The sequence below is a fragment of the Gobio gobio genome (genome assembly GCF_949357685.1).
Source record: "Gobio gobio genome assembly, chromosome: 16".
NCBI lineage: Eukaryota > Metazoa > Chordata > Actinopteri > Cypriniformes > Gobionidae > Gobio > Gobio gobio.
The window spans coordinates 46,343,664-46,367,640 of record NC_137109.1 but is presented as its reverse complement, the minus strand read 5'-3'; the positions used below and the strand labels follow the sequence as shown (position 1 = coordinate 46,367,640).

At 38.7% G+C, this 23,977-nt stretch overlaps 2 protein-coding genes across 2 annotated transcripts in view; both read left to right on the top strand.

Annotated features, from left to right (window-relative positions):
• The window catches only part of trmt112 (tRNA methyltransferase activator subunit 11-2), a 41,792-nt gene extending 18,092 nt beyond the window's left edge, over positions 1–23,700 (top strand). Inside the window, exon 5 of the mRNA XM_079838178.1 lies at positions 23,590–23,700. The gene's annotated coding sequence lies outside the window, so the exon portion shown is untranslated. The remainder of the gene's footprint in view (positions 1–23,589) is intronic.
• tgfb5 (transforming growth factor, beta 5) lies at positions 1,263–13,390 on the top strand. The gene is made up of 7 exons (XM_079839906.1): positions 1,263–3,057; positions 4,520–4,683; positions 4,877–5,009; positions 5,119–5,229; positions 5,534–5,711; positions 11,796–11,946; positions 12,576–13,390. The coding sequence occupies exons 1-7, from the start codon at positions 2,712–2,714 to the stop codon at positions 12,732–12,734; spliced, it is 1,242 nt and encodes a 413-aa protein (XP_079696032.1). The 5' UTR covers positions 1,263–2,711; the 3' UTR covers positions 12,735–13,390.
• Positions 23,701–23,977: the final 277 nt, after the last annotated feature.

Here is a 23,977-nt window from a genome sequence, read left to right as displayed (position 1 = left end):
GCAATGATTTGTTGGTATTCTGTGAAACATGGTGGTAGTTACACCTTCGACTTACTATCACAGCCCTTTACAACACACAGAACCATACTCACACATGTAAATCCACAACACAATTTGTCGGCTGCAAGCCTGAAACTTTCTCTGCAACTACATGAACTTAGTGCCGGTCACATTGAAAGTTACCCAGCTGGGGGCTACTTTCAGGCGCTGTAATATCATTGCGCTGCTGCAGCCATGGTACGGCCACGAAGAACTATTACGCAGGAATGAGAAAGTAGTTCCTAGCCATATAGGTGTAGAAAATCACAACTTTTTCAGTTGGTCTTAGCACACGATGTCACTGTAGAAGAGTCAAGTTTTAAATAGGAAAAATACTGAAAGTGTCTTTGGTCATTTTTTGAATGAGATGCTAATGGACTGATCAGAATCAATGATGTATGCTAAGCTATGCTAAAAGTGCTACTGTCAGATACAAAGATCGGCTGAATGGATTCAAAAACGGTAAAACTCAACTGTTTAACTCTAGGGGACTTGTAAAATGAGCCTGCAAAAAAAGTGGAGTGTTCCTTTAACTTAAATTTTTTTAAAGTTGTGTACACCTCAAATGTATTAAATGATGTTAAAACATGTACTCAGTGTTTACATCAGTTGACTTCAACTGAGGTACTAGTCAAATATGAGGTCAATGAGGCCTACAATCAATCACTTTCAAAAATAAATACAAAACCTGGCCTAATTTTATTATTTTTTTTTGCACACCGGTTATTTTGGACCAGGAACATCACAAGTGTGACTTTGTTCCATTTTGTACAAGATAAAAGCATTTCTAAACAAACTTCCTGGTTAAACATTAAAGCACGTTAGTATAATAAACAGTGCAAATTGTTTCCATATTTAGTTTTTTCACTCAAAAACTCAATGAGGCCTCAGATCAATCACTTCTAAAAAAAAGAAATACGAAGCCTGTCCTACATGAAAGAAAAAGATTGAATCCAATATTTGATGATAATATAGCATAATGAGCGATTTACAAGCTATTGTTGACAGGCCAGTCACTTTTGACTGGGAACACCAAAAGTGTTAGAGGGTTTTCAACACAGCATAAGAGCTCAACCTAGATTTCCAAAAGATTTCTCATCTTATTTTCTCATTCACCCTTGTAGTTCTCTATGTACTTTCCTCTCTCTCTCTCTCTCTCTCTCTCTCTCTCTCTCTCTCTCTCTCTCTCTCTCTCTCTCTCTCTCTCTCTCTCTCTCCCTCCCACACACAGCTGCTCTGTTTTTTTCTCCCTCTCAAAACTTCAGAAAACTTTAGGGACTTGTTTTGTTGAAGAGATGTTTTTGGTAGCTCTAAAACCCAAAGGGGTTTGTGTTTTTAATTATAGCCAGGTAATTAAATTCACACCTAAGTAGACTCTTTTGGTCGATGGTCTTGTCGTTTTTTCCCCCTCTCCTTTGAAATGGACTATTCTTCGCAAAAGATGTATCCTGGTAGGCCAAGCCTAGTCTAGCATTTTCTTATTTTGTTTATATTAAATCCAGTTCAACTTTACGCTGCCGGAGACAGTCAGTCTTTGTCATGGGATAATTTCATTTTCCTAAAGCAACGTCAAGGGCTTGATTGAACATTTGGATGGCAGATCTGCATCTTGACTCAAGGCTGTAAGAAAAGAGAAATAAAATCTGACCCGATCTCTTATAGTTATCATGGGAAAGGAGCTGGAGAGTCACTTTAAAAGAAATACTAGCGGTCCTCGCTAAAGCTCCAAGACAAACCACAAGAATTCAAAGCAGCACTTGGAGTTTCTCTCTGAATCATTGGATACCAGACGAGCATGAGGAACTGTTCTGTTTATTACCTTACTGGTAAATACTTAAAATCCTGGGAAGCATGATGGAAAGGCTGTGTTTATAGATTCCAAAGAGACTAGCCTATAATTGGGATGGCCTGTGATAATGAAAAATTGTAGCATGCTTTGTCATCACAACATGCACAGAAATCAGGCCAATATTTTGCTTTACCTGAGGTAGCTCAGATTACGGACCATTTTTTGGGAGGGTTCGAACCATAAAAAGTCAAAACACACGGTTGGGGAAAGCTTTTCCAAAATTTTAGTAATCACAAAGCTTAGCTATAACGTCCAAAAGACTCAAACAGTAATAGTCGTCGCCTGAGAAGGTCAAATAACGACACGCTGCGCGAGCGATTTCCTATTTTGGTGTAGCCACATAATAATTAGGTGCTTGTTTCACTTTATTGTATTTTTTTTACACGTAGATGACAAAAACAGTTTCAAACGCGTTTTGTTGTCGTTTAGCAAACCGCTAGCGACGCCAAAATAATTAGAGTTACGTGACGTACCAATTCGCCTCGAAAAAAACCGTTGGAAAAAAACCGACCTCCTAGAAATTGTTTTAAATTCACACGGTGAACTCGGCTGCTTTGCGCAATCATTTCTTGATTTTGGCCATAAATAGACTATACGAGAACATAAATTATATGTCAGGCGGTGTATGAGGAGGTAAAAGCTCGTATGTGTCAGCAGAGGAGCTCATTCACCTGGTGAACACAGAGCGCGAGCAGCGCAGCCTACGCACTTTTGGGTTTGTCCCATTGCAAGAGACGCGCTCAGTGCGCGCGCTCCCCGAGGACATCCAGAGGACCGGGCGCTATAGAGGAGCGCTTCCGACCCTCTCATCTGTCAATCAACCATGTGGTTCATCAATCTAACTTTGCTCGTTCTCAAACTGTCCGTGTCCGCGGACGGATTCTCCACGTGCCAGTCCTACAACTTGGACGACCACAAATCCAAAAGGATCGAGGCGGTGCGCGGGCAGATTCTGAGCAAGCTACGCATCCGGAGTCCACCGGATCCCGAAGCCAGTCCGACAACGTCGGTACCGGTGGAGGTGATGTTACTTTACAACAGCACGAAGGAGCTGCTGAAGGAGCGCGCGCGCCAGGCCGAAGCCGCGTGCGAGCGCGAGAGCAGCGAGGAGGACTATTACGCCAAAGAGGTGCAGCGGGTCAATATGATGCCACTGCGCACAGATACGAGTGAGTTGATCTGAATTCTGATCTGAAATGGCTTATTAATGCACCATTTAAATAATGCACTGGGGTCCGGATGGATGTGTAATTAAACCTTCATTCTAGTGCATCGTTTAGTTTGGCCATCCGATTTGGTTGTGTTTGAAAAAGGTGTTCAAAGAAGATGATTATTCATTATAATGAAAATATCATGAAACATTCCTAGGTTATATTTCACCCCATATATTTTCATGTCAACGCTCATTACCATAATTTTATTACTATTTATATATTACCAATATATATTGTATTTATTTATTATAATATATTTATATTGTATTTATTAGACCAATATTGCCTTTTTTATGACCAATATGATGAACATTATTTCGTCCAATAACCGATTTTAAGGTTGTTTTTTTTGCAGTAATAACTACACGATCATTAGATGATAACAGTATTTATTATGGCATTATATTTATGCAAATTTGTTTTGCGATTTAAATGGTCACAAACGTATTTTTGTGTTTGTTTGAATACATTAAGCTATTTTTCTTGCACTACATTTTTGTGCCATGAAAAAGAAAAGTGTGAATATCTGTATGAAATATTGATCATATTGTCTCTAGTCTTGTTTTGTATCATGGTAAAAATACAACTGTAATGCAACATTTAAAAAGCAAAAAGCACATATCTTTGTATTACGGAAATTATAATCTGATGAGAATCGTCATAAAAATTAATGGGAATTTTAAAAACAAATAATTTGGGAGTAAAATGTGCTTTAATTAATATAACCGCTATTAAATAAAGGCCTGGGGCCAGTTGCCATTATGTTTAGACTGTGTCTTAAGAACTAATTTGACACACTAGTAATTAGTCAAGAGGTAATCAGTCTTACTTTTCTGATTCAAATTAGACCAATCTAACTTTTAATGCAACTGACTTTAAAAATTAAGAACAGTCTTGAAGAAAAAAATAGACCACTAACTTTTAAGACTAGTCTAAGCAGTTTTTGCAACCGGCCCCTGGTTTCACAAACAGGTCTTGGGTTAAGCCAGAGGTAGGCCTTAGTTTAATCAGGACATTTAAGTAGCTTTTACAAACATGCTTTAGAGAAAAGAAGGGAAAAAAACAACATTACTGGTGTGCATCTTGAGACATAAAATGGCACTGACATATTTGAAGATATATCAGAGCAAGTTACTTTCAGTTAAAACAGCTCAAACGTTCATTTTAGTCTGGGACTAGGCTTAACCCTGGTCTGTGAAACCGGACACAAAGTGTACTACCTATAATACACAGTTTTTGTAGCTAATAATAAGTCAGTTAAAGTTCAATGAGGCCTCTGAGAGGCTGAAAGGGGTTAGTCATCTGCTGTTTGGCACTAAAGCAAGTTTTATTTCCTTGAGGTTGACCCTCTGAAAACCATGCACAGACCACAAAGTGTAAATACGGGCAAAGTGAATCCTGCTTTTGTTCCACACAGACTCGATCAACCCAGTTCCTCAGAGCCCGTACTTCAGGATAGTGGGCTTCGACGTCACCAACGTGGAGCGAAATTCCAGTACTTTGGTTAAAGCGGAGTTTCGCATCTTCAGAGCTCCAAACCCACAGGCGCGCACCGCAGAGCAGCGTGTGGAAATATACCAGGTAAGAGGAGCGCATGCGGTTTTTCCAGACAAAAGCCTCGAGTTGTTCCAAAGATGAGCAGTGAGTCTGTGCTGTAGTGATTTGATTCATCACATGATGTATTTTCATACTGTACTCTGCAAGAAATAGAGCAGCCGACGAATGAATGGGCAAGTCAAATAAGCTTGTGGTTTGTTTTCCTTCACACCCACAGATTCTCAAATCTGACGACGTGACGGCCCCGTCTCAGAGGTACATCGACTCCAGAACAGTGGAGCCTCGCGCCAAAGGGGCGTGGCTTTCTGTCGACGTCACAGAGACTGTGAAGGAGTGGATGGCGTTCAGAGGTCAGCGAGTTCATCCAGAAGTTTCAACGTATATTTACTGCTTGATGAAGCAGAAGAGGTTGTGAAGTGTTTCCTTCTCTTGGAAAAATAATCTCTTTTTCTCTCTCAGAAAGAAATCTTGGGCTCAAGATTAGCGTTCACTGTCCCTGCTGTACATTCGTCCCTTCCACAAACAATATCGTCCCTAACAAGAGTGAAGAGTTGGAAGCCAGATTTGCAGGTCACTAATCTAAATGTTTTTTGGTTTTTTTATTGTCTTACAAAGTTATACAATTAATGCTAAAGTTACACCTAAAAAGTATGAATATTATTGCATTAGATTAAAAAAAAAATTCAAACCAAGTGGCATTTATTTTAAAGGAACACAGCACAAGCACACTTTTTTAATCACAAAGAAAGTTTAAAACAATAAATACGTTGTTTAAAATGAAGATGAAAACTGACACTTTCTTGTAATCAAATGTCATCGGAAAAACTCAGGCATCATTTGTTGTTATTGATATTTTGAATCGATTCCTTCCCAGGCATTGATGACGACCTTATAAAGCAGAACAGAAGACCAGGCGTGACTAAAGGACAGATTGAATTTAGCACAAAAACCCCTCATTTGATACTAACCCTTCTGCCCACCGACCGCCTGGACAACCCTATCAAGAAAAACCGCAAGAAGAGATCAGCAGCAGACACTTCCATATGCACACGGTACAGAGAGAGAGAGCTCAAGTGTGTGTGTGTGTGTGTGTTTGAAGATGTTATTTATTACTACTCTAGATACTAAATTCTGATTAATGATTGCAAAATTGTATGTAATGGAATCTTGTTTCCACCACAGACTAAAAAAAGTTAATTGCGACTTTTTTATCTCACAATTCTTAGAATTTTATCTCGCAATTCAAACTTTCTAACTCACAATTGTGAGTTTATATCTCACAGTTCAGACTCTTCAACTTACAACTGCAAGTTTATTTCTCACAATTCTGATTGTGAGATATAAACTTGCAAATGCGAGGATTCATGTAAAGTATGAATTGCAATCTCACAATTCTGACTTTTTTCCTCAGAATTGTGAGACATCGACTAGGATTTACAAGAGAAAAAAAGTCTGGATAATGAGATTTAAACTTGCAATTATGAGTTGTAAAGTATGAATTGCGAGATATGCAGTAAGGAAAATAAGTATTTGAACACCCTGCTATTTTGCAAGTTCTCCCACTTAGAAATCATGGAGGGGTCTGAAATTGTCATCGTAGGTGCATGTCCACTGTGAGAGACATAATCTAAAAAAAAAAATCCAGAAATCACAATGTATGATTTTTTTACTATTTATTTTTATGAGACAGCTGCAAATAAGTATTTGAACACCTGTCTATCAGCTAGAATTCTGACCCTCAAAGACCTGTTAGTCTGCCTTTAAAATGTCCACCTGCTCTCCATTTATTATCCTAAATTAGATTAACCTGTTTGAGGTCGTTAGCTGCATAAAGACACCTGTCCACATGGGCGTGGTAGTGGGGGGAAAAGTGGACCTGACTACCCAGGGCCCCGTCTAGGGAGAGGGCCCTTTGAAAAGTCTGGAATATATTTTAACATGGAACATGGGGGCCCATCAGGACTGCCTATGCATAGGGCCCAGGATTTTGTGCTACACCCTTGCCTGTCCACCCCATACAATCAGTAAGAATCCAACTACTAACATGGCCAAGACCAAAGAGCTGTCCAAAGACACTAGAGACAAAATTGTACACCTCCACAAGGCTGGAAAGGGGAAATTGCCAAGCAGCTTGGTTAAAAAAGGTCCACTGTTGGAGCAATCATTAGAAAATGGAAGAAGCTAAACATGACAGTCAATCTCCCTCGGACTGGGGCTCCATGCAAGATCTCACCTCCTGGGGTCTCAATGATCCTAAGAAAGGTGAGAAATCAGCCCAGAACTACACGGGAGGAGCTGGTCAATGGCCTGAAAAGAGCTGGGACCAGCGTTTCCAAGGTTACTGTTGGTAATACACTAAGACGTCATGGTTTGAAATCATGCATGGCACGGAAGGTTCCCCTGCTTAAACCAGCACATGTCCAGACCCGTCTTAAGTTTGCCAATGACCTTTTGGATGATCCAGAGGAGTCATGGGAGAAAGTCATGTGGTCAGATGAAACCAAAATAGATCTTTTTGGTCATAATTCCACTAAACGTGTTTGGAGGAAGAAGAATGATGAGTACCATCCCAAGAACACCATCCCTACTGTGAAGCATGGGGGTGGTAGCATCATGCTTTGGGGGTGTTTTTCTGCACATGGGACAGGGCGACTGCACTGTATTAAGGAGAGGATGACCGGGGCCATGTATTGCGAGATTTTGGGGAACAACCTCCTTCCCTCAGTTAGAGCATTGAAGATGGGTCGAGGCTGGGTCTTCCAACATGACAATGACCCGAAGCACACAGCCAGGATAACCAAGGAGTGGCTCTGTAAGAAGCATATCAAGGTTCTGGCGTGGCCTAGCCCATCTCCAGACCTAAACCCAATAGAGAATCTTTGGAGGGAGCTCAAACTCCGTGTTTCTCAGCGACAGGCCAGAAACCTGACTGATCTAGAGAAGATCTGTGTGGAGGAGTGGGCCAAAATCCCTCCTGCAGTGTGTGCAAACCTGGTGAAAAACTACAGGAAACGTTTGTCCTCTGTAATTGCAGACAAAGGCTACTGTACCAAATATTAACATTGATTTTCTCAGGTGTTCAAATACTTATTTGCAGCTGTATCATACAAATAAATAGGTAAAAAATCATACATTGTGATTTCTGGATTTTTTTTTTGATTATGTCTCTCACAGTGGACATGCGCCTACGATGACAATTTCAGACCCCTCCATGATTTCTAAGTGGGAGAACTTGCAAAATAGCAGGGTGTTCAAATACTTATTTTCCTCACTGTATATTGAGGTCTTTCCGCCGTTGAAACACTGATTGAGCGATAACACAACATATGATACGTGACAGTAAGTTGTAATGTATCCTCAACATACCTTCATATGTTCATTCATGTTTATTATTATTATTCATGTTATGCTCGTTGATCACGCCTCTTGTGGTCTGATTGGTTGAAGGACTATCCAATTGCATACAGAGTCATTTAATTTATGTTCGTTTATCACGCCTCTTGTGGTCTGATTGGTTGAAGGACTATCCAATTGCATACAGAGTCATTTAATTTATGCTCGTTTATCACGCCTCTTGTGGTCTGATTGGTTGAAGGACTATCCAATTGCATACAGAGTCATTTAATTTATGTTCGTTTATCATGCCTCTTGTGGTCTGATTGGTTGAAGGACTATCCAATTGCATAAAGAGTCATTTAATTTATGCTCCTTTATCACGCCTCTTGTGGTCTGATTGGTTGAAGGACTATCCAATTACATACAGAGTCATTTAATTTATGCTCGTTTATCACGCCTCTTGTGGTGTGATTGGTTTAAGGACTATCCAATTGCGTACAGAGTCATTTAATTTATGATCACGCCTCTTGTGGTCTGATTGGTTGAAGGACTATCCAATGGAGTACAGAGTCATTTAATTTATGTTCGTTTATCACGCCTCTTGTGGTCTGATTGGTTGAAGGACTATCCAATTGCGTACAGAGTCATTTAATTTTAATTACAGGTTCAGTAGAATATAATGAATATATAGGCTAATAAAGTGCATATATTTAGTGAAAGAGTTGATTTCTCTAGTGAACTAACAGCTGTGGACACTGAATGACTGCCTGAGGTAAATGTGATACTACATGACATTGTTTCCAAGTAGTTATATTGAGGTCTGAGTATTGAGGAACACTGATTGAGCGATTACACCACATATGATACGTGACAGTAAGTTGTAATATATCCTCAACATACCTTCAGATGTTCATTCATGTTTATTCTTTAGGGAGACATGATCAATCGCGTTCACGCGCGTTGCGCGACCGCTTGAACTGTGATCAGTGATCGGCCACACCACATTAAAGAGCGTCAAAACAGCATTTATCGTTTGAATTTCGTGATAAAATGGACTGAATACCTAATATGTTCGTGTGAGACCTAGGATTGAAGTGTGTTCCGCGCTTAAAACAAGCCGACCGTTAACTTTTAAAGATTGCATTCGTAACCGTTCGGTACACACGTGCACCAAACCGAAAGCCCTGTATAGAAACGGTTTCGGTATGAATATGGTACCGTTACACCCCTAGATTTTAGGGATCACTATACAAAAATATCAGATTCTGAATCAGAATTTAGTATTCTATCTAGAGAGACTTTCTCAGAATTGCGTGATATAAACTCACAGTTGTGTTATAAAGTCAGAATTGCGAGTTTAGCATATATCATATATCTGACTTAACACAGATGCGACTTTGTTACACAATTCTGAAGTTAGCCTATAACTTGCTATTGCAAGTTTATATCATGCAATTCTGAGAAAAAAAAGTCAGAATTGCGAGAAAAAAAGTCAGAGTTACCTTTTATCCTTTTTATTCAGTGACGACAAGATTCCATAGATATAAACTCACAATTGTGAGTTATGAAGTTTCTCACAATTCTGATTTTTTTTTCTCAAAAAAGTTGCCATGGTGGATACGAGCTTCTATAGTATGTTCCTTGTCATCGCACATTAGAAAAGTTCAATTGTTCAATTCAATTCAATCATAAAACAGATGCAAAAAACTAGTATAAATGGCTTTGAAGGATCTCAGTATTAAGCTTAATATACAGTATTTGGTGATCTTTGAGTCTCAGAAGTTCCCAGTTAATGCAAGAAGACAAAAACATTGCTTGAAAAACAAGGAGCCAATAAGAGACACATAGAGCCAGATGAGATCGATCTTAATGTGTGTGCATGTAAAATAGGTTCTACTACATCACACACCCACAGAACGCATGCAGCGACTCGCCCAGGGAGTGTCACGTCTGATATGCAGAATTCATCTCGTCTGTTCTGGAAGTAAATACTCTTTTAATGGGTGTTTGTTATGTGGAGTGCTTCCTCTGTGCTAAGCAACATAGAAATGGTCATTAGAGCCACATTTGTCAGATCAGAGTTTGTTGCAGGAGTCAGTCAAGTAGTCATGAAACTTGGACAAAACTGGACGGCAACTATTAAGAGGGATAGTTCACCCAAAAGTGAAAATTCTGTCATCATTTACTCACCCTCGTGTCATTTCAGACTGACTGACTCTCTTTCATGAAGCACAAAATGTGATTTATTTTTTTAATACTGCTCACTTTGTTTGAGTCTCCAAAAAACACGTGCCAAGGGAAGCTAGAGAAAAAGATTTATTTTGTGAATGACACCTTAAATTTTAATCTTTTGGTTGCATAAAGCTATTGCATTACTTCGGACGACTTGGAATATAGCACAAAAGTAATGAGGTCTACTTTTATGGTGCTTTTGCCTATTTGTTGTATTTCTTTTTAGACTGGGTAAACCCAGCCTGATCTGCCAGTGATTTGATTTCGCCCTGCAACTCAGTCTGGAAACCTGTACATTCATTTCTACTGCTTCTGTTACACTTTTGCGGGAACCAATCACAGCTTTTCCACCTGGCACTATAGGCGGATTTAACACAATGTCGTTGCTCGTTTATCACGCCTCTTGTGGTCTGATTGGTTGAAGGACTGTCCAATTGCATACTGTCATTTAATTTATGCCCGTTTATCACGCCTCTTGTGGTCTGATTGGTTGAAGGACTATCCAATTGCATACAGAGTAATTTAATTTATGCTCGTTTATCACGCCTCTTGTGGTCTGATTGGTTGAAGGACTATCCAATTGCATACAGAGTCATTTAATTTATGCTCGTTTATCACGCCTCTTGTGGTCTGATTGGTTGAAGGACTATCCAATTGCATACAGAGTCATTTAATTTATGTTCGTTTATCACGCCTCTTGTGGTCTGATTGGTTGAAGGACTGTCCAATTGCATACAGAGTCATTTAATTTATGCCCGTTTATCACGCCTCTTGTGGTCTGATTGGTTGAAGGACTGTCCGATTGCATACAGAGTAATTTAATTTATGCTCGTTTATCACACCTCTTGTGGTCTGATTGGCTGAAGGACTATCCAATTACGTACAGTCATTTAATTTATGCTCGTTTATCACGCCTCTTTTGGTCTGATTGGTTGAAGGACTATCCAATTGCATACAGAGTCATTTGAATTATGCTCGTTTATCACGCCTCTTGTGGTCTGATTGGCTGAAGGACTATCCAATTACGTACAGTCATTTAATTTATGCTCGTTTATCACGCCTCTTTTGGTCTGATTGGTTGAAGGACTATCCAATTGCATACAGAGTCATTTGAATTATGCTCGTTTATCACGCCTCTTGTGGTCTGATTGGCTGAAGGACTATCCAATTACGTACAGTCATTTAATTTATGCTCGTTTATCACGCCTCTTTTGGTCTGATTGGTTGAAGGACTATCCAATTGCATACAGAGTCATTTGAATTATGCTCGTTTATCACGCATCTAATGGTCTGATTGGTTGAAGGACTATCCAATTGCGTACAGAGTCATTTAATTTATGCTTGTTTATCACGCCTCTTGTGCAGTAGAAAATACAGAGCAGACTCCCCAGACCAATGTTTAGTCTTAAATTGAGCTTGGTCTGGTGATAGCCAGACACATTTTTTTTATAGAAAACTGAATATTATTCAATTTGTTCTTTATTTTAGGAACAAAGTCATGCATGTTTGAAATGACATAAGTGTGACACACCATAATGCACTGCAACAAATAATTTTACCTCCTCCAGGGCTGATCAGGGCTGCTGTCTGAGGTCTCTGTATATCGATTTCCGACGGGACTTGAACTGGAAGTGGATCCACGAACCGAAAGGCTACAAAGCAAATTTCTGTGCAGGGAACTGTCCTTACTTGTGGAGCGCAGACAACCACTACAACATGGTAAAAATATATGAATCAGGCTGAGAGAAAAAAACTCGGACAGTTAAGTGTTGGATGTTAAAAGATCAGAAGTGCAAAGATTATAGGTATATGCAAAGTTACTTAAAGGTGCACTATGTAAAAAAAAATCAGTAAAATATCCAAAAACCACTGGGCCAGTGTTACATATTTTGTTCAGTTGAGTACTTACAATATCCCAAATGTTTCCAACTATCTCCTGTCGATGGCGATGCCGTCGCCTGTCGATGGCTTCATATCTGCGTTCCCCTCGGTTTCCGGTTTTATTTTGCAGAAACGCTTTACTCTCATATTTGTCTAATATGATAATCAGAGCTGCGTTACCTCGTACTCATGACCGGAAAACTGGAAGTGGCTGTGATGTGAAGACCACATGTCCCAAGATTCTGCGTTCAAACGTGGCGTCATCAAACTACGCCTTTGTTTTGAACAGGCGACCTATAGCGGACGGAAAAGTTACATAGTGCACCTTTAACTACATCAAAATAACGGTTCTTATCAAACTTGTGCACTTGGATGTTGGACAGAGTTCAGATTCATTCTAAAACGTTGCATTTTTAAGCTGCTTTTGGTGTCTGTTTACAGTGTTTCTCTCTCTGTCTTCCTTTTAGATTCTCCCGCTGTATAATAAAATGAATCCAGAAGCATCAGCATCTCCGTGTTGTGTTCCCCAGGACCTGGAGCCCCTCACCATCGTTTATTTCCTAGGCCGAACCCCCCGTGTGGAACAGCTCTCCAACATGGTGGTCCGGTCCTGCAAGTGCCGTTGATTCAGTGGAGAGAGAAGACGTAGTGATCTCATATGGAGGAAAACAGAAAACAGGTGGATGAGAGGAGAGCAAAGACATACAGTATAACACACATCTTAAAGGGATAGTCCACCCTAAAATAAACTCTCATGTCATTCCAAACTTGCATGCATTTCTTTCTTCTGCAGAACACAAAAGATATTTTGATGAATGTTGGAAACCAAACAACATTGGAGCCCATTGACTTGTATTGTATGGACGCGAACACTCTTGGACATTTCTCAAATTATCTTCTTCTATGTTCCACAGAAGAAAGAATTAAAACATTTGGGTGAACTATTCCTTCAAACTTGTACAGATGAGAAATAGCATATAATTATTCATCAAGCATCTTCAATACAGGAACCGCAACCAGCGTTAACCGTCTTCTACATTGGTCATTGTCTAATAAATACGCTTTTTTGACTAGTAGTATCTCCTCGCATTCTCAGTATCGCACCAGTGACACACACACACACACACAATATACGCCAGCAGTGCATCCTTTTTAGATTTTGTACGAAGTTTACAGTAGATCAGTTTATATTTTTGGAATTTGCAAGTGTAAATAGTTTTTTTTTTGTGATGTTTATATGTGTTTATATGCTAAATACAATAAATTTTGATTATATAATTATATTTTGTGGCTTTTTTATTCATATGCGGCATGTTTATAGAACTTTCTCAAAGCTGTGCATTTATATTTATTCATTACACATCCCAGCGAGTGGCCCACTCTCAAGGTTTTTTCCTTTTTTTTTCCTTCACTCGCTGAAAATGCAGATCTGACTAGTGGACTCACCAGCCAAATGCGGTTCGAGGTTAGAAAATCTCCGACGTAAACAGGATGTGAACAATTTCCAGACACCGACCACTCACAAAACGCCAAATTTAAACGCTTGGGTTCAGGGTTTGTGGTGACATGGCAGAAAGAACAGTGGGCGAAAAGCAGGCCGACCCACTGAGGCGAAATCGCCTGCAGGATGCGTTTTAAATGCACCATGTGATCTCTTTGATTTGTATAATCTGGCAGTGCCCCTCCACACCCTATAATGCAGAGCGATATAATTTTGTCTGATCTGTGGGAAGTCAAAAGGAATTTTGACTTGGCCTACATATCGCCTGTTTGTTTTCTTTCTGCCTATGAAGCCTCAATGTTTCCTTTAAAATCCTATAGCTGCTGGCATGGCGTTAAAAGTTTGTTTTTGAGTGAAAACTTACTGCTTATATGTTTATCTGTGGCCAGTGAGAATGATCTGTAGGGAATGACAGGGTTTCTGTGTTGCCAGGGCTAAAACGAGCAAATTCCTCTGTCTCTTGCTCAGTGAAAACAACTTTTATAACTTGATAGGAAAAGGGGATACAGAAGGGAGAGCAGTAGTAGCACATTGTTACATAACAGTCCCTAAAATAAATCAACAAAAATACTTATTGTCGCTTACGCAACAATGACTCAGCGTCCTCGCAAAAGCCGATCAGGGAGTGCAAAATTGAAACCCCGGGGCATGAAAGGGGACGATCAGACATCTGAGGACCGTGTGGTTTGGGAAGAGCAGTCTGGGTGTGAGAGTAGCTTCGGGACACATGGTTTTTCATGGGGTGTGAATGTGCACGTGTCGTAAGAGTTGCTTTTGAGTCTAGACTGCGATTTCAGTTGCTCAATGAACAATCAGCAGTCGGTTGAACCTCTCCAATACTGTGTAGATTAACATTTTTAAGAGCTTTAACTGCATTCCTGTAGCTCAAACCTGAATGCAATCAAAGTCAAATGAGAAACAGTTCTGATATCAGCAGATTAGGTATATTATAACTGAAATGTGAAATGTGTACATTTCCGTCCTAGCATCTGAGAGCACGTTCAAATCTCTATGCAATAAATCTGTTCAGGCCAACAAGACGGATATACTGAATATTGCTTCGTAAATGCAAACTGCTGCACAAAATCCAGTGCGAGGAAGCCATGATCCTAAATGTTATGTTTTGACGTCTAGACATTTTATGGGCCACCGTGTCTACTTGTTTTCTTCCAGAACCTGGGACATTCACAGATTTTGAAAAGGTAAAAAAATATATATTTACAATCTTAATTTAATAAATCAAATACTTCAAATGAGATCTTTGGCATTACAGGTTGAGTCTTTGTTTGCCTTTGACTGTTGCAGAGGATGAAAAAGCCAAATAGAGAGAGACAAATATTCTGGTAGTTCATGGATATAAACAGGAAGATACTTCACCGTGTGTGTGTGTGTGTGTGTGTGTGTGTGTGTGTGTGTGTGTGTGTGTGTGTGTGTGTGTGTGTGTGTGTGTGTGTGTGTGTGTGTGTGTGTGTGTGTGTGTGTGTGTGTGTGTGTGTGTGTGTGTGTGTGTGTGTGTGTGTGTGTGTGTGTGTGTGTGTGTGTGTGTGTGTGTGTGTGTGTGTCTTAAACAGACTCAACAAAATCATAGATAAGCTTTTATGGGGAGGATGTCAAACAAATTCTTTATTCCATTAAAAATATTTGACCATGCCCTAATAATTATAAAACTATATGCTAAAGTAAAACTATAACCTCAGCGGCAGCAGTTACTAAACAACTTTTGAATACATGCATGAATATAAAAAGCACTTATTTATAGTTAGTTTATATATTTATAGTGTTATAGAGAGGTGAGGGCGAATGTTGCTTCACACCTGCATGACTATGTGGCGAGTGTATGTTGTTTCACTATATATAAAGTTCATGTAAAGCTTTAGATTTCCACAGATATTGCACAAAATAGGGCTCAAAACTCTTAAAGGTACACTGTGTTTAAATAATACATATCGTTTCAAAGCAGCTTCACAGAAAATGCATGCGTCTATCTAACTTTTTGTTCAAAATTAACCAAATTTAAACACGCCCATACATGTCATAAATCTTTCTATTTTAGACCTGTCAGGATGGTTTTCGTTGGAAATTGCGTACATGTCCCTCACATGTGCGTGTCTGGTCATATTTAAATAGAGTTACTCAGGCTACTTTTACGCATGTCTGCTTTAGGAGTGGCATAGGTTAGTTGTCACAACGAGCAAGAAAAGTTGACATGGAGCAGCTAAGGGCGTATCAAATATGTTTGTGATTGGCTACAATGATCAACGCTTCAAAAACATAAAAAACAAAAACTGCTCCCTTGCGTTGATCCCTTACGTTGATCATTGTAGCCAATCACAGATATTTCCGATGAGCGCATGAACACAAACGTGTTTACGATTACACTTGACAGCACTCAAAGTGTCAAATTTTTTACATTTCAGTACCGACTTGGTACCGAAGTCTGTACTTTTGACAACACTAGTTTGTTTACATCCCAGATAGCAGACCAACACTGAATCAACGTTGCATCACATTGCTATCTGGGATGTCTTTAGTCCGTGTTGCGTTCATATTTTATTCAAACCGCACCATTCGTTCGTTTGGAAGCGGATCGAGACTCATCTTTTCAGCGGTCATGCTCCGCATGTTTGGTGCACACCAGGGTTTGGATGACATCGTTCACACATGTTCAAATGAACTACGCTAACAGAGTAATAGCACCAGGGTTCGTTTTAATCGAACCAAACATGCCACGTTAAGAGATTTAATCTGTACTAATACCCGTTTGACAAAAACACCGAACAGAGGAGGCAAAGAGAGAACATGACAGAGCTCGTAATAAAACAAGAATCAACATTGGTTTGGCTTTTCTGAGATTGTGAGAACTGAGGGATTTGAAATGTTTTTCACAAGATTGTTTGCCCATATAATCATTAAAGCAGCTTTGTTTTGACTTGTTTTGAGCTTATATATACCCCCAGTGGGACTACTAATGCTTGGAAGATGAGTAGGGTAGCGAAATCTCTAAATTATGTTGGAGTTGGGGAGGTGGAGGGATGCCATAAAAGCTTATGCCGGAGCAAGGTAAGCGGCTGCTTATATGATCCAGCAGTTAATTGAAAGATTAGATGGGTTCACTCCTTCCGAAATTCCATTTAGGAACTTCACAAAACCGAAGCGGAGATGACGTTTGTATTACTCAACAGGTGAGTAAGGTATTTAATTGAACAGTTAAATTGCCATCTCAAACAGTTCATTGTAAAGCATTATTTATTATGTAGGGTCTTTTAATTATGGTTGTTGTAGCGATAATCAAGACAAAGCTGAAGCACATCCAAAACAATGTTCTTCCGCAAAAAGCATGCAGTTTTGTTTTTAAACCACTAGGGCCAAAAGTTACAGTGTTCCCTTTAAAAAAAGGTTTGTTTTATTATTTTATTGACAACCTCAGGAGGTCAACCTAATGACCAAACTGCTAGGTTAATTTAACGTTATAATCGTTTAGCAAACATATGCAATATGCTTCTCCTACGGAATATGTGCAATAAGTCAGAGTTGTGAGATATGAACTTGCAATTGCGAGAAAAAAGTCAGAACTGTGAGATAAAAAGTTACATTAATTTAAGGGTTAGTTCACCCAAAAAATGAAAATTCTGTCATTAATTACTTACCCTCATGTCGTTCGACACCCGTAAGACCTCCGTTCATCTTCAGAACACAAATGAAGATATTTTAGTTGAAATCTGATGGCTCTGAAAGGCCTCCATTGGCACAATGCACGGTTCACTCTCTAGACCCTTAAAAGGCGCACAAAAACTATTCTCGCCGATTCATAAAGTTATTGTAGAACCACTGTAGTGAGATGGACTTTGTAACGACGTCTTTAGTACCTTTTAAGGGTCTTGAGAGTGAACCGTGCATTGTGCCAATGGAGGCCTTTCAGAGCCATTCAACTAAAATATCTTCATTTGTGTTCTGAAGATGAACGGAGGTCTTACGGGTGTCGAACGACATGAGGTTAAGTAATTAATGACAGAATTTTCATTTTTGGGTGAACTAACCCTTTAAATTTTTTAAAAATTATTCCGTGGCGGAAACAAGCTTTTATAGATTTGTGCCTCTCATGCTTTTAGTAAAGAACATCATGTTTGTGCATTGTGCCAAAAGATTACTGCATTTGCCAATAGGGGAAAAAGCAGAAAGAGAACAGAGAAAGCATTTAGAGAGGCTATAACTGATTTGAATTAAAGTATTATGTCATTGAGGGTGTATTTTGTGAGACTATCGGGTTCCTGACATCTCACGAAATGAAGAGACGTTGGTGTTATTGAAATGTTTGACCCGTAATGCCCATCTGCGGATAAGCGCTCAGGCCAAAAGTGAATCACAGCTTTAAATGTAAACCGTAGCATGGAAACATCAATTAAGTGGTTAAGAAATGACTTCATGTCATCTTAGACAACTTCATAGTCAGATTTTGTTTTCAACTCGTTATTGTTGATGGTGGAAATTTAATTTGTTTTGACTTTTCTAGCCACTGTCAACATAAATGTGGTCTTTGACTAATGAAGAACAGTGATACTGACCCTTCAGAAGTACAAATTTTGTGGTCACACTCGCTGTATAAAAGAATAAACTTTAATTTCCCCTTTGCGGTGTCACATAGAGAAAAGCAAATCATTCTAGAACATTCCTCTAGATGCAAACCAGCATACCGCCCCATTGCCAATGTTTTTGTCTCCTTTCAATTCAGAAAGTAAAATCATCGACCACACAAAATGAAATGAACAAATCATAAAAACAGTCATGGAATATATGATCTGTAATGTGATGTTCATGCAGTGAAGTTGATGAGATGTGAAGTGTTTTAATGTGATTTTCAGAGGTTACTTGAACATGACTTGCGTCCTGTTTTTACATCATCAACTCCCAAGACAAAAAAGAAATTTGAGAACGCAATTATGCATTGGAATTTTCTCTGCCAAAATATCTAAACTGTATCTGCTTCAACAATTATAAAAGCAACAGCTGTTATTGATTAGTGTTGCACTGTAATAAGAGGAAAGTATATTGCAAATTAACTTGAAGACCTTTTCTGGGCAGTTGTGTCTATGAGGTGATATGTACTTAATACATCTTTGCTTTAGTGGTTATATGTTGTTTGATGTACCATGTCATAATCACATGCATATATGTTTCTTAAAAACATCTGGGTGGTTTGTCACTGCAAGGATGATCAGCTGTCCAGTATCCTTAAAAGGGGATATTTTATGTACATATGTATGAATTGCACTGCAAAAAAAAAATTCTTACTTAGTATTTTTGTCTTGTTTTCAGTCCAAATATCTAGAAAATCTTACATTAAGAAGCATTTACTAGACAAGCAAAAGTTTTTGTCTTATTTTGGGGGAAAATAACTCAAAATTAAGGAAGTTTTTGCTTAAAATAAGCAAAAACTTCCTTAATTTTGAGTTATTTTCCTCCAAAACAAGACAAAAACTTTTGCATGTCTAGTAAATTCTTCTTAATGTAAGATTTGTTTAGATATTTGGACTGAAAACAAGACAAAAATACTAAATAAGAAGAGCATTTTTTTGCAGTGTGTGAGATATATATTTATAGATAGGTATGTATGCATGTCTTCCATGAGCACACAACTGCATCCTACAAAAAAAAATATTAAAAAAATTAGTGTGTGTATGTATAATGCATGTATAACCTGTCTAACCATGTTGGGCAAAGCTGAAAACTAGCCATGTACATGATTATCCTGAAAGAAACGTGCTTCCTTCTGCTCTGACAATGTTCCCCAAGTCGAAAGATTGTGTTTTTTCTCCATAGGACAATGCTCCATGCAAACACAGCCAGACCAAGGTGTGGATTGAGGACCACCAGATTAAAACCCTGTTCTGGCCATCACAATCTTCAGACCTGAACTCCACTGAAAACCTCTGGATTGTGATCAAGAGGAAGATGGAAGGTCACAATTTTTGCACCAGGAGTGGCATAAAATCACCCAACAGCAATGTGAAAGACTGGTAGGGCCTATGCCAAGATTGGTTATCCCACCAAATATAGATTTTTGATGTTAAAATATCATGTTGTTTAAAAATGAATATTGCATTATTTGAGGTATGAAACATGGCATCGATTTTTTTATTTTGACCAGTTGTCATTTTCTGCAATTACATGCTCTAAATAACAATAATAATACCTGGAATTTGGAAGACATTTTGTCTATAGACTAAAACATAAATGCTCATTTACTCAAACACATATAAATAGTAAATCAAGAACTGAAACATTTTTCAGTGGTCTCTTAATTTTTATCCAGAGCTGTATTTTAGTCAGTCCCTTGCCTTCTACGGTTTATTATATTTTACATAACTACATGGCCTATCTGAATTTCCATTAACACCAAACTACTTTTCTCATAGCTACAACACATCCAAGTCCGTATGTCACTGGCCACAGCAAGACGACGATAGTCATTTTCACACAGAAATCGATTTCAATGCAGTCACGCAAGGAAACAGCTTCCGGTTTGAGACATCAATGTTTGTGGGTGCAGAAGTTGTGTTAGGCGGGGCTGAAGTGCAGAGGTAGAATTTAAGGGTGCAATAGAAGCCCTGCGGAAAAGCTCCTCTGTAAACCACCACCATGTGTTTGTCCTCTTCCCTCTAAATACCATCTTCACTCTGCAACCGGCATTTATCCCCACAGCCAGGGCCTTACAAAAGCCATTCCTGGAGCTGTCTCACGCTGGGACATATCGTTACTCGCTCCCTCTCTTATTCGCCTCTTCTTCCCACACCAAGGGCATTTAAAATCTCATCTAGGTCCTGCTGTGCAAGTTCGCCATCGAAATTGCTTCTTTTAGTAAACTTTTGGTCTGTGTACATGATGTGAAATGTGCTTGGGTAGATGTAACGTTAGCCTATGGATACCTATCAGCTCCGGAAGGTAAACATGGCGTTCAGAGCGGGTCCGTGTGTGAGTGTTAACCGCAAGCTGCAGTGTAAATATAACATTTGTACAAACATCTGAATGATTTAAGATGCAACTTGAGATAGACTGAAAAAAAGGATTAGCCTCGTTTTGATAACCACAAGAGGGCGCCCTTTGCTAACCAGCCAAACCGTAATGACCGGTTAGCCCCTGCTGGTAGATGTTGTAAGATGTTTGGTTAGATGGAAATTGCAATTTAACAATTAATGTATTAGTTCAGGGCCAGTTTGTGTGTTGGTTGGTTTCACTGGGTGTAAAATAACTTACATATTGTAAGTGTTATGTTGTGTTATGTAGCTGAGAGATGCCCATCATGCTACAGATGGGAAGAGGTGAGTTAAGCTTATGCACACTTTTTATAATGCATTAACCAGTTTTTCCATTATAATCAAATTTGGCAAACTGGTTTTGTAAATGGAAGTCGCCAACTGCCACTTCTTGACAATAGGTTATTTTGTTATATATAAATGTATAAGACTATATTTGTAATTTCAGTGTCCATTCTTACAGAAGCCTTCCTGGACCTGAGGAGAAAAGATGATTGAAAAGTCTTTGGTATGTAACAAACATTAAAGAAATAGTTCAGAAAAAATACATTATTCTGTTATCATTTGTACTGAATGATGAGGACTGAAGCTGTCCAGTTCCATCATGAGTCGTTTGAGCTACTTTTATTAGTTCTCAGGGATAAGGACACTTGCAAGGCAAGTTAGGTTGTGTAAATTATGACAGGATTTTCAGTTTTGGATTAACTATTATGATTTTAAAAAAATATGTATTGCGATTTATATTAGAAATAATAAGCATGTGTTCTTCATCCAGAATGCAAATAATGACCAAGCACAGGCCAGCAGTCTGAAAAAGGGGCATGTGGGTGGTCCCACACAAGGTAAGATGACAAACATATTAAGATTCCAACCAAATCCAGCCTAAACTGGTCAGATGTTTGTAATGTTGATGTATGTAATGCTAACTGTGTAGCCTAATTCACAAAAGCACAGGAATGGGGCAGAAGCTGAAAATTCTGAAGGCAATAATCCCAAACAGCCTTCATCCAAAAATCCTTCACATGCATTATAGTTAAAAATGTAAAAAGGTATTTTTTAAAGGTTTATGACTTGGATGGGGTCTGAAGAGGGCAAAGGTGAAGGATTCACTCAAGGAACAACAGCAGAACAAGTATGTCTACTATCATGATTACTTGCTGGGGGAAAAAATAGGGATAAAGCTAAACATTTTGTGAATGTGAAATATATTTTTATTATATAATAATAAAAAAATCTAGTTAAGGCCAGATTTAAATTCTCATTTGCTAGTTGTTGTTCTTTGTGAGAGCAATCTCTGTAAAAAAATTAATAAATAATCACAAATTACTGGAAAATTCTTTTCTCGAATAAAAAACTGTAGAGCCATTTAAAACACCAGTGAATGAAGAACGATCAAAAGATTAAGGTTTTATATACGTCTCAAAGTTCAGTTTATCTTTAAAGTACAGTTTTCTTACTGTGCGATACAGGTTGTACAGTAAGTTCGAAAGTATATAACTGCACGTGTGCTGACCCGCCCACTAGACCCAGCGAGGGGGAGCAAACTTTTGGCATCAAACTTCAAACTTTGATGCCAAGGACCCCCAAATATGACGAACCTTATATGAGGGACCCCCTTCCTAAAATCCATCTATATATTTTATGTATACAAAACATTTAAACTGTTAGATAAATAGTAGCCTAAGTGTGACATTATAAATACAACATATTGTTTCCAAACTTAAATTGGCTTTACTTGATGTTGGATGTATAAACCTGAAGAAGAACATTTTTCAATTAAAAATATTTTTTTTAAGCAACTTTCACAATAAATGTATGTAAGCAGCTTACAGTTAAGAATACTGTTAATTTTAATGTTAAGAATACTGCATTACAACCCCAGTGAGCAAGATAAAGGGGACTATAGTGAGAAAAACTCTCTAGAAATATACAATTCTGGAATGTATGTATACGGCAAGAAAGGAGAGAAAGATTTAGGAATGAAAAAGTTAGAATGTTTGGTAGACTTTATCCTTTTCTGAAATTTTCTGGGGACCCCTTAAAACCTTCTGGAGGTCCCCAGACCCCAGTTTAAAAACCCCTGAGCTAGAGGACCACTTGTTCAGATATGCCTTCATTACATTCAACAAACACAATCTAAATATTGTAAAATATAAAACTGTGCAATTCACGCTTTGATATCTGGTATCATTTGCTCCTTACACATATGTTATCTATGTATGCAAACTAAATAAAATTTTTTTTTTTTTTTTATAGATCAGGGTGCTTTTAAATGGTTAAAGCGTCAGAAAAAATATGGACAATGCGACTTCATTGGCTTCCGCTGAAGAAAAGTGAAGCCTCCGGAGGTCTGAATATGGCGCTGACATTTTGCACAGATTTGGGACGGAGTCTGCGCAGTAGAGAGCAGGAAGTAGAGCCGCGAAATCAAAAGCCCGCCCCCACTCTCACCGATGAAGAACAATTCATTTTTGTCAGTGTGAAATAAACAGTTATAGAAATGTAGAAATTAAAGCTAAAGCTCCAATCTCCTCCCAAAAATCCCGAAAAAAGTCTGTTAGTGCCTCAGTGACAACTTGACTCAAAGAAGGCTTGGCAGCACTCTAAAGAGCTAAAAAAAAAAATGTATTTGACTATAAAAAAATCCTACTGGGATCCAACCTCAAAGTTGTCATGAAGGGCAAAATAGCCATATAGACCAAAACCACAATTTGTACCAGGCTGTAAACATTTCTGTTGTAAAGTTGGGCATTTTAACATGGGGCTCAATGGGATTCTGCTCCTTCTGGGGTCTGTCTAGCAGCCAGTCGATGAATTGCAGTTTAAGTCACTTCCGGTTGTCTCAGAGGTTTAAAAATGTACTGGAGTCACTGATGTGCAAGCAGAAGGTATAAGGTAAGTGGTTTGAAACTGCCAAAAGTTACAATACTAATGTTAATATTGTTTTAGATTTCACGTTATAAGTGGGTTAAAACATACATAAACAAACAAACTGTATCAAGAGCTGTTTATGAAGGGGACACAAATAATACAGGCAAAATTGTACTTGCAAGGATATGTGTACACAAAGAAAAGCCTTTTGACTACTAGGGCTGCGCACTGTATGTTTTAGCATCGATATCGCGATAGTCGCATCTCAGGATGTGCGATATGTCACGCAGCCGCCATTTTGAAATCGAATGCAAGGCTCCGGTGGGATCGTAGTTGATCCGTGATCTGCACGGGCCTTCTGCTCCCCGGTTCAGGAGAACGCATGTGGTTCGCGGATTAACTGCAAGGTTTACCCATTAGAGTGTATAATCATTTCATTTGCGTGTTTTTAAGTCCAGTCAGTCAG